Genomic DNA, 12,497 nt, shown 5'->3' on the forward strand with positions numbered 1-12,497 from the left:
GATACTCAGGTTGACAAGGAGTAGCTATGGGTATTAGAAAGTGGAGATGAGGAGATGCCCTCTGTATAGTTCTGTTATTAGTAGTTGAATAAGCATGTAGTTGCTACGAGCTCTGATATTGTAACACTAGGGTTGGGGATGACGATTTAAACTTTAATTGCAGTTTGAGTTGAATCTTGGAAACCTTGCTATTTTCCTATTTATGATTATTGAACGACAAGTATGAATTTATTAATGTGATCAGTGAATAATTTTCTTCTTCTCCAGTGGATTTATTTTAAAAGAAAATATTTTATCGTTATTTTGTTATATAATGTCAAGTTTTGTAACATTCTTACTATTAAATATATTCTTATTATTTAATAATTATCGTTGGGAAATAGGGTGTTACAAGGTATAACACACTTTACTAGGGGTTGCCACTTTATTAACAAGTCTTACTACTTATTATAATATACCTCAGTGTATTTAACAAATTATTAATGAAATGCTAGCTATATATAAGTATCTTTCTTAAAAAAATGTGGAGATCATAGTCCACTAACAATAGAAACCACACTCATGCATCAATGTACATATTCAATTTAGAGATTTAAAAAAGTAAAAACATTCTTACTACTATGAGATGAGTCTAGAGAGGGAGATACATGTATATATTCACCAATGACATTTCCCCCTCATTTGTGGGTTACCTATTTTAATTATTTCTTTGGCTTGAGCAAAAGCATAAAGAATAATTGTCTCACCTCCATTAATGTCTCAATAATATGTACCATATGTGTCTTGCTCTATTTGTGAACTTTAATCAAAATGTACAATTGAAAAAATATTAATATTACATTAAAAATAGAGAAAATGACAAATCAAAATTTGTAAGGGCTAGATTCCTACAATGTGACAAATCAAAATTTGTATTCCGACTGAAAAATACCTACATTTAGTGTATAATATGCCTTAAATAATACTCCTTCCGTCCCAAATTATAAGCCGTTCTGGGAAAAATTGTTCTAAATTATAAGTTGTTTTATGATATTAGTGAATCATTAATGTTACTTTTCTTATTATACAATTAATTATTTATTACTATATATTTTTTCAATTCTTTAATTTATCTTTCTCATATCATTTATTAAGAACAATTTTGTAAAATAACTCATAATATATTTTTTCTGTACAAAATTAATTATGTTTCTTAATATGTGTGAAATGGTCAAAACGACTTATATCTTCAGGGAAAAGAAAAAAATCTATAAAAAGACAAAATCTATACTATATATAAAGAAAACTACTTTTTTCAGCTCTTTTTGGCTGATTTTTTCTTTCCAAAAATGCCCCCAATTTTCAATACAAATAACACATGTAACAAATAGATAAGAACAAATTTAAATATTAAAAAATGTATGTTTTGTTTTTTTCCTTTATAATTAAAAAGTGTAACAAACTGGATGAGTATATTTATACTTACTTTTTCATTATCTCAATTATACCTTTAAACGATTTTTTCTATAATAAAGATTGTTAGTGGTGTCATTAAAAAAAAGAATTAAAATTATATTTTTTTATATTGTTGGTGTCATTAAAATAGATAATCATGGTTAGTTTGATTTGTTATAACTTGAATGTAACAGATATTTATATTTTTAATTGTAATCAAAATCAAAATTTTATAAAAAAAAACACCGTTCATAATTTTCAAACGTTACCACAATAAAAAGAGCACGTGCCCGTCTTTTCGCTAGTAAATAAAATATGAACAGCTGCATTTTGAAGTGTACGTCGAAGAAGACGAATGTTGGAAAGATAACTCCAATCTTTGACTTGGGTATATGAGTGTGACAATACCTAAATTTGACCTTGGTTTTCTCCTTAATTAGCATAACACACTTTACTTAGTCCTATAAATAACAACATCCTCTTTTGAAGGCATTCCTCTCTTTTCTCCATTTCTGAATTTTGGAACAAACTTGAGACAAATAACCATCATGATACTTATAAAGAATACTTCTGCGGCTTGTATTTTGCTTGTACTCCTTTGTGCTGCCTTGTTGTCTACTGCTAGGTTGCATCCTGCAGGTATATGTTTTATTTCAACTTTATTTCCTTACGATATGTTTCTTTCTGTATGCTTCATCTGGTCTCAAATATAAACAAAAATTTGAGGTCCAAAAGTTGAACTAAATACATCAATCTTTGTTCACTAAACTTTTGTTTATATTTGAGACGGAGAAGTATAATTATGCATTAATCTATTGAGTAATGATATTTTGACATCCATTTGATGACAACTTTATTGACAACCTTGTTTTTCTCACTTCTTATTGGTCAAAAACAATGGAGAGAGAAAAAGGAAGAGAGAGGATAACAACATCATGTGAGTATGAGAGAGAAAGTTGTCCAAAAGTTGTCAAAAAGTGGTTGTCAAGATATCATTTCTCTAATCTATTATGTGTGTAAAAAGATATTATTGTCAAATGATGAGCTCAAAACGTTGTTATATTGACACGCAGGAGGTGTTGAAGTTAATGGTATTTCGAGCACAAAGGTAATTATGTATACTTTTTGTATGACATAGTTTATGTATGTCTGTTAAGACTAACAACTTTTATTAAAACTTTTTATATATAGGGGTGTTTGTTTCAAGAATTCAATATTTATTTTAGAAATGTAATAAAATAAATTCAACAATTTTGTATTTTTTTTTTTTTTAACTTTTAATTGAAAGTTACATTTAGATGCGTTCCATTGTTAAGAATACGATCCACTAATATGTTTTGCATTTACTTATTTTTTATAAGCAAATATTGGTAAAATAGTTAGACTTTCATGGTTTTGACCTTAGACTTTAGGGCTAGATCGAACTCTTTTATGGTCTTTTTGGGAGGGGGGGACTTTAGAGGACTATCTCTTATATTTTAAAATATAATTGACTTTTAAGAAACATTGAAATAGAAATATATTCATGTTTTATTTGAGCAAAAAATCAATATATTTGGGGTTGAGAACCAAGCTTGGACCAAAACTGTAACAAATGTAATAACAAGGATAAAACAATTGGATTTTAGAAATGGTGAACTATTTTCACAAGTTTTATAAAATAGGGGACCAAAAGTGCCCACTTTTTAATTTCTTTCTTAATTAACACAAGAATCTTGTTCTTTATTACCAAGGAATGTTTTTCATGTTAATTATGCTAACTACTATATATATGGGACTTTTTGAACAGGCTAATGTTGCAACTGCAACTCTAAATTCACCTAGTCGATCCAGCTTTCAGGGAAAGAGAAGTTTGAGAACACATTTGTCTGATGATGGTGGTTTTGTTGCTTTTACTACTGACTATCATCCACCAAGGCATCACCCACCTAAGAACAACAAATGATTTAAAATCCCAAAAACTTAGATCATTGCAAGATATATATTTATGTGTTGTTTTTATTTTGCTTATCCTTTACTTTTATGTTTTTCTTGTTGAAGAGTGTCTTGTATGTTGAATTGTCATAGTTATATATATTCTTTTTGCCATTGTAATGTAAAATTAACATATGTCAAATGAATGTCACTTAGAAGAAGTGATCCATGGAGATTAATTATAAGGTTTTGTTGCCTTGTTTTTTATATATTATTTTTTTTCCTAGAAATTAAGTTTGTCGAATGACTCAAAATTAGTTCAAAATTCGATTCGACTATTAACGTGTCGATCTTGATTTGTAATCTATATGAGCTGAATTTAAACTGTAGGTTGAATTTGCTGAATAAATAACATAAACTCAGTCTCAAACTATGTATAGATTGACTTTATTTGGTTTATAAACATAAACCTACCTGATAATAAAAATAACACAATCTATTTTTTTTTTCTTTCATGTAAAAGCCATCAAGACCAACCATTCAAAAATTTGAATTATAGGGTTGATTTGAAATAAAATGTCAATGTCAATCTCAAGTCAAGTTTGCTAGACAAAATGAGTATTTTCATTTGAAACCGTAGGATCCTGTGATATCCTAATATCATTCTCCTCATCGAAACTCAACTCAAGCTTCAAGTCTAATCAATTATATTAAGTCGAATAAAATTGACATAAGTTTGACTCAACAACAACAACAACAACAACAACAACAACAACGCCTTATCCCACTAAGTGGGGTCGGCTACATGGATCAAATGCCGCCATAATGTTCTATCAAAGACCATATTTGGATCCAACTCATTGACCTCTAAATCTTTTCTAATGGTTTCTCTAATAGTTTTCTGACATAAGTTTGACTCGACTAGACTTATTTTCGGCTAAGAAGAAATGTATCTTTCATTATTCTTCTTTTCTTTTCTTTTTGTTCTTTATGTTTTCCCTCCCCTCTTAAGGAATAATAAATTGTTATCGGTCAACAATACTTACGAGTTTCCTAGGACTTTGTTATCGGTTCACAATGTTAGCTGTCTTTTGAAAGAAGTTTTAAAAGTCATTACAATCTTACAAAGTCTTTCAATACCTTCAAGACTTCTTCTTAGCAAAATAATATCTTAAAATCTCAATCCAATACAAATAATGAAATTTTGTGTGTGTGTGTGTGTGTGTGTGTTAAGCTTCATATTCTTAGAGAAAATGGGTCTTGGTAATCTAATGTTTGGTCGGGAAGTAAGTAAAATTTGATCAAGATTTGTTCTATCCAAAAATCGAACTTAGGTTCTCTTGAACAATTCATCCTTTGATGGAGCTTATTAGCCACTTCAGTTCAATCATATGATACTTAAAATAAGGAGTGATGATGGATCATTGTTAGCGATTGTTAGAATAAATTTGGACGGAGTAAGTGTAGAAGATTAGTTTAATTCTGCTTTATCTTTTAGTAGCAAGTTATTTAGGGATTCTAGTATAACTATCATTGCTATTTTATAGTTATTATAGTTATTTTATAATGAGTATGCAACAACTTATATAAGCATTGTACCACTCACGATTAGAATGAATGAAGAATAATCAAGTCTTGCTTTCTAATTTCGAGTTGGGTCGTATCATTTGGTGCTTTCATTCTTGATCTCATTTCCGCTAATTGATTTCAACGATGGAACTTTCACTTTTCTACGGAAACGAAGATGCCTACTGGTGGATCCTTTGTACTGAACGTTATTTCAAGGAAACAAGAATATCTGAGTTGGCAAAGATGATGATGGTTGCCTTGACCATGCAAGGCCGTTCTCTCCAATGGAACACTTTTACTACTGCTCTTTTATGGCGTTTAAAGTCTAAATGGCAGCATCTTTTGCCGGTGTTAGATGAGGAAACAAAGGAAGATTTGGAATCCTTGAAGTCTGTTGAGAAGCCATCTATAAGTTCTGATTCTGTTGATTTCGTCACTACCATTGACAACAAAAAACTAGATACAGAAATTTTGGAACATGCTTCGGGAGATACAAATGAAAAATCATATGGAGTTGCAACCATCGTTCTTCAAGAAACACCAAAGAGAAGAAGACGTTTACGAACAGAGGAAACCCAAAAATAAAACTAATTGTCAAACATCTCTCAAGCCATCAATGTTAGCCTAGAGGTCACTAGACATCAACACCAGGCCCGGTCTTGGGGTGCGCAAGCAGCTCAACCAAGCCGGGCCTCCAAAATCTATGTGCCTAAAAAAGAAAATTTAAGTCTAATACTCACACTTCACTTAAATAAAAAAAAATATGTTACTTGTTTTTCTTTCTTCGATACACGTTTGAGTTTTTTTCTAGACTTTAATTCTCTTTTCTGGACATAAATCTTATGCTATCAAACCACCCTCAATTTGTATAATCACTTAATCAGTCAATTTGGAAAGCTATTTCATTAAAAGAATCACAACAATCATTTCTTTTTCGCATAAACCATTCGTTTTCCCCTTTCCCACAATCGAGGAGTGACAAATCCAATCGACACCGTTAGGTAAATTTCACCTCTCTTTCACTTAATTTTTTTTATTTCGTTTCATGTTTAGACGTTCTTCTGATTCTGATTTTTTAATGAAGCTTAGCTACACACAAAAAATTGCGTTTTAATTTTACTGGGGCCTATTTTAAAAAGAGAATCGAGTCTCCTATTTCATAGGAACGGCCCCGATCAACACCTCTCCGCTGCCGCCTTTGAAAGTATTGGATCTGCCGATAACTCAACCACCACCATCGTCAATCTATGATTCCCCTCCGGTACCTCGGTCCCCACCCTCGAAACCACCAGATTCACGCTTTGTTAAGTCGACGGTGAAAAACCAGGTTATGGAGAATACCATCAAACATCAACCATCATCAATCTATGTTTTCACGTCGATGCCATCCTCACCACCGAAACCGCTGAATCTTCGATCGCCACCGCCGCCTCAGAAGAAACCACCTGATCGACGTGTTGCTATAAGCATCGACCAATCATTTGATTATGCTACTTTAAAAAAAAAATTCCCACCACTTACGGTTTGGTCATCTAGTACCACGGTGAACACATCATTTGGATTTCTCCCTGTTCATATATCCTTCAATATGATATGAACCGACCCAGAAATGTTAAGAAACCTTTTTGGCTCAAAGATTTTATTACTATGTAGTTTTATTGGGCCTTTATTTATTGGGCTTATGTTATTTTGAATTCCCTAAGTCATTAAGTGACATTGGAAGGACACAAATGTAATTCATTACTTTAGTGCTTTCCTTATATATGTAGGCCGCTGGCCAAAGACATGATATATGAAATGAAGAATCTGATTTATCTTTTTACTTGTTCTAGTCAATTTTAGTGAGTTTTTAGTTCAACCACAAGACACACACAAAACAACATTTCGCACATTTGATGGACATTATGAGTTTTTAGTTATGCCTTTTGGCTTATCTAACGCTCCGTCTACATTTCAATCTGCGATGAATGACATGTTACGACCTTACTTTCGACGGTTTGTTTTAGTTTTCTTTGATGATATTTTAGTTTTTAGCCAAAGTTTTACTGATCATTTAATTCACTTACAGCTTGTTTTAGAATTACTTGAGGCCCATCAGTTTGTGGCTAAACTCTCTAAGTGTGTTTTCGCTGTTGATAATGTTAAGTACTTGGGCCATGTCATCTCATCTAAAGGGGTCGCACCAGATCAAGAAAAGATCCAAGCCATTGTTGACTGGCCGGAACCACGTTCACTCACGGCACTCCGAGGATTTTTGGGCCTCGCTGGTTTTTATAGGCGATTTGTACGCCACACTCGCCGCTCCCCTCACCAACTTATTGCGTTCCACTAAATTCTCATGGAGTACAGATGCCACTCAGGCATTTACAGAGCTAAAAAATAAAATTACAATTGTGCCAATATTAGCTTTGCCGGATTTCTCGAAGCTCTGTGTGCTGGAAACTGATGCTTCTTCTGTCGCCATTGGTGCAGTCTTGACACAAGATGGTCACCCTTTAGCTTTCTTCAGCAAAAAAATATGTCCTCGCATGCAAGGCGCATCGGTCTATGTCCGTGAGATGTATGCTGTCACAGAATCAGTCAAGAAGTGGCGTCAGTACCTAATTGGAAGACACTTCCATATCTATACATATCAGAAAAGTTTGAAAAATCTGTTGACACAAAAGATACAAACTCCAGAACAACAGAAATGGGCAACTAAACTACAAGGGTTCAGCTTTGAGATTTTTTACAAACCTGGAAAATCAAATCAGGTTGATGATGCTCTTAGCCGCAAATACATGGATGAAGATACTTTGCTGATGGCAACTTTCTCTCCAGTCCCAGCAGTGTTAAAGCGCCTCCAACAATATTATGAGACAGAAGAAGAAGGACAGAAGTTAATCATTACAACACAATCAGATAACCAATGCAAAGGTCTTTTTAACTTCAAAAATGGGTTGTTGTATTTCAAGAAAAGGTTATACATACCAGATATCCCAGCTCTCCGGCAAGCCTTCCTCCGTGAGTATCATTCCACACCCACCAGTGGGCATTATGGTACAAAAGCAACTCTGGCCCGCATTGCTTCTTCCTTCTACTGGCCAACCATCTCCAAAGACACCAAACTCTTTGTCAAAAAGTGTTCCACCTGCCAGCATAACAAATACCTCACACAAAAGAAAAAAGGATTGTTACAACCTCTCCCTATTCCAAATCAGGTATGGGAAGAACTAACTATGGATTTTATCACTCACTTACCAAATTCACGTGGACACACCGCCATTTGGGTTATCTGTGACCGATTGACCAAATTTGTTCATTTCTTGGCTCTTCCCACCCACTATACCGCTACTGATTTGGCCAATCGCTTTTCTGTTGAAATATGTCGCCTGCATGGAATTCCAAAATCAATAACATCAGACAGAGATCCAATTTTTCTAAGTTCTTTTTGGAAGGAATTATTTCGCGTGCAAGGGACCAGTCTCAGATACAACACCGCTTACCATCCTGAGACTGATGGTCAAACAGAGGTCGTTAACAGATGTTTAGAAGCTTACCTACGGTGCTTTGCCAGCGACCGTCCTCGTACTTGGTACAAGTTCTTGCATCTAGCAGAGTTCTAGCATAACTCCTCTTTTCATTCAGCAATTCAGATGACACCATTTCAAGCGCTATATGGCCGACCACCCCCAGGCATTCCAGACAATGTTCCAGGTTCAACAATCATTGGATCTCTGGATTCCACCATGCAACAACAACAATAGATTCTGCAAATTCTTAAACTCAACCTCAAAGCTAGCAGACAGAACATGCAAGAGAAGGCAAACAAAAAGAGATCTGAATGTACCTTTGAAATTGGCAACTGGGTCCTGCTTCGTCTCCGACCATACCGACAGCAGACTGTGCACCATCGAACTTCTCAAAAGCTGGCCAAACGCTACTTCGGACCGTTCCAAGTCCGCTGTCGTATTGGGGATGTCGCATATGATTTGGAGCTCCCTGCTTCCTCCCTTATTCATCCAGTATTTCATGTTTCTTTGTTGAGGAAATATCATGGTGAAGACCCTCAGAGTCATTATACTCCTCTACCATCGACTCTCTCTGATTATTTTTCTGAGGGGAAAGATCTAGCTCCTACCGGTACAGAAGAAAGAAAAGCACCCAGTAAAGAAGAAAAAGAGAGAAAGTCAGGAGAAGAGTTAAAAGTGGGTTCTAATCCTACTAAGAGTTCTGCTGAAAGTACAAGAGAAAATTTAAATAACACTCTCTCTCAAATCTATCAGAAGCATTCCCCACCATTAGATGCAAATGGGTCTTCTAGATCTGATCAAAGCCAATCTGGACCGTCCATTCAAAAGGGACCGTTGGCTCCTATTGCCCTTGATGACCATACAACTGTTTCCAATAACAAGGAATTCAATCCAAATAATTTTTTGGTTGAATCCGTGGAAAAGATCACATGGGAGCCTCCCCAACGAGCCACTCAGCACCATCCACGTGTCCCAGAAATGACTTATGCACTGCCCCATGATGACAACGCGCTTTCCCACGCGCTAGCTGGACCACATTCACCAAACAACTTGAACCTTGAGGACAAGGTTCCTCTTGACCCGCAGAGTATTGATATGAACCGACCCAGAAATGTTAAGAAACCTTCTTGGCTCAAAGATTTTATTATTATGTAGTTTTATTGGGCCTTTATTTATTGGGCTTATGTTATTTTGAATTCCCTAAGTCATTAAGTGACATTGGAAGGACACAAATGTAATTCATTACTTTAGTGCTTTCCTTATATATGTAGGCCGCTGGCCAAAGACATGATATATGAAATGAAGAATCTGATTTATCTTTTTACTTGTTCTAGTCAATTTTAGTGAAACCCTAGTAGAACTCTCTTGTCATCTTTTAACTTGTCCATTTTTAGAATAGAATTCTTATCACAATACCTTATTGAGATCCCCTTCTTCTTGCGCCACAACATATAAGATTTTCTTTGGCTCCAAATTCATCACCGTATTATGAAAAAATTCAAGCACAGAGGGCAAATTCACAATCCATCCATTTTGTCTTTTATTGGTTGTTTGTAGTTGTATTGACGTGGTCCCTAGATTTTGTCATGGTGATCGAATTCTATGGTTTTGGAACTAGGAAATCAAATACATATGTGAAAAATAGATGTATATCTATTATTTGGTGACACTGTGTTTGCACTATGTGGCTGCACTCCTATGCTTCATAAAATTGCGCTAGTAACTTTCCTTGCAAAGGTAGCCAGCAGACCACATGCTTCATTAGTGATCATTCAATTGGCAAGAAGATGTGTTTCCTTGAATATATTAATAACAAAGATGTGTTGCTGATTAAAGTGGAGGCTACTGTGATTGATATAGATAGTATTCCCCATGCCGGTACATTTTTCAATGGGACAAAGATAATTGCTATTTTTTTCAAATCAAACCAATTTGGTATTTCACACAATGAGACCAATGAGGGTGTTCTCTTGTTCATTCCAGGAGTTTACATGCATAGGCAACTACTTTGATAAGAAATTTATTGACTACAATGACCGTCTCTTCTCATATTAAGAAGTGGGATCTAGGGACATTAATCACATCAAAACAAATTTACAACCTTGAAGACAAGGTTTTGTGATGCGGTAATGACACCGATTGAAGGCAAATCGTTGGGATTCTTGCATGGTATTAACTGGGTGGCCAGCTATGGTGGGTTGCCACAATGTGATATTTGAGTTGGATTGCAAGATGGTAGTTGAAGATGTTTACAAAGACAAATTAGATTACTCATAGTATATATTATATAAAATCTTACTTCATAGTCATAACAATTATACAGTCGTTTTCTCTAAGTGTCAAATAGACGGTAGAGCTCATGTTCTTGCACATGCAACTTTATCTTATACTTTATCTTATTTATTTTAATGTCATTCTTTATTGTATTGCTACTATTCGTATATGAATGAAATATCATAAGTTTTCATGCATGTAAAAAAAAAAAACCTCTTAAATGACTCCTTCCAATATACTGTGACAAATGACTAGCCTCTAACGACTAACAACAAAGGTAAAAATCAAGATCAAAATGTATGCAGCAAATCTAATCAAAGAACCCTTTGCTAGATTTTTGAAAGTGGATATATGGCCAAACAACATGAGAAGAACGAAGGATAGGATATCTTTGTCCTTTGCAGGCCATAGGTATGTCTCAAAAATTAAAGGCTTTAGAGTAGGAGCCAAGGATTATGGACCCATTACACCTTGCATTGAGACAAACACTGCAACTAAAACAATGATGATTAGTGTAATAAAGCTTTACCTCCACTACCTTTACCATTTAATAATTGGTATTATTTTTTTTCAAAATCCGATAGATAATCTTTGAGATTGCTTCAAAATATAACATGAGTATCATAAAAAATATTCAAAAGGGTCAAATTAAATATGACACTTTTATTTTAGTTTATGGAAGTCTTTTATGTATTTTTTTTATTCATTTGTAGAATTTACTAAAAAGAAGTTCATCCAGTTGTTATCCCCTTGGGATGACAACTCAAACTAGTTAGTTAGTAATTATATTATGATTTTCAATTCCTTTAGAGTTTTTCATATTATATATTTAAACTCTTATCTATTTCGTTTGTTTATTGTAGGTTTCTTCCATCGAGGTAATCATATTCAAGACACTGTCAGATATTAAATATGAACATCTCTTTTAGACGGATTCAAACATTTATTCGTCACATTATAGGAGTTTAGCCTCTTCCACTAGACTCAACTTTCGTTGGTTTCAAAGTCTTGGACTTAGTTTAAGCAATTATGCACGAAATATTCAATTTATAAAAAGTATATAACTACAAAGACATGATTTTAAAACTCAAAGAGTTTGGTTTAATGATCAAAAGACATCAAATAGTTCTCACAGTCTTGGAAGGGAGCATCACCCCTTCTCCTTAATATATTTTTGAAAAATAAGACATGGTTTTAATTTATTATTTTATGAAGAAAAAAATGCAACATTCAACTGGCAAAAAGAATATATTTTGCCCTAATTGTTATATTTGAACTTGTCAATACAATATAATTTTCCCTAATGTTTTTTGAGGGGATATTTTCCCTTAATTGTTACGTAAAAAAGAAAGAAAAAAAAAATTCTACGTGTGAGACAAATCGATTGTTTAACTACAAAAACAACGGTAGCCTCACTTCAATCATAATCTGCTTATAATTGAGAGTTCTATCAAAATATACAATTTTAGTTGAATCTTGTTTCTACAAATTTCCCTTTCAAATAAGAATTGATTGATATCTGTCATAGTATTCAATTTTAGTTGAAAAAAAAAAGTGAATTATACAGAGGTATGTTAGTAAATAAATTATTAAACGGATGTATGGAGTATATTTGAGTGGGACAAATGGAACTGTGTTCCCCATACTATAGACTCAATAATCAAATATTGCTTGAAAATCAAGAACCAGAAATATTTCATGTACATGAAACACACATTTCAACAACCAATTTAAACATTACTCTTACTAACTTTTCCATCTCAATTTAAAACCCTCCAAGTTTTCATAAATTCC

At 33.8% G+C, this 12,497-nt stretch overlaps 1 protein-coding gene across 1 annotated transcript; it reads left to right on the top strand.

Annotated features, from left to right (window-relative positions):
• The first annotated feature begins 1,906 nt into the window (after nucleotides 1-1,906).
• Nucleotides 1,907-3,617, top strand: LOC146900024 (uncharacterized). The gene is made up of 3 exons (XM_085733675.1): nucleotides 1,907-2,073; nucleotides 2,508-2,542; nucleotides 3,224-3,617. Exons 1-3 carry the CDS (start codon nucleotides 1,983-1,985, stop codon nucleotides 3,377-3,379), a joined length of 282 nt encoding a protein of 93 aa, XP_085589801.1. The 5' UTR covers nucleotides 1,907-1,982; the 3' UTR covers nucleotides 3,380-3,617.
• The last annotated feature ends 8,880 nt before the right edge of the window (nucleotides 3,618-12,497 follow it).

Source organism: Medicago sativa, chromosome 8 (genome assembly GCF_051527215.1).
Source record: "Medicago sativa cultivar Bolivia chromosome 8, Bolivia_mono, whole genome shotgun sequence".
Lineage (NCBI taxonomy): Eukaryota > Viridiplantae > Streptophyta > Magnoliopsida > Fabales > Fabaceae > Medicago > Medicago sativa.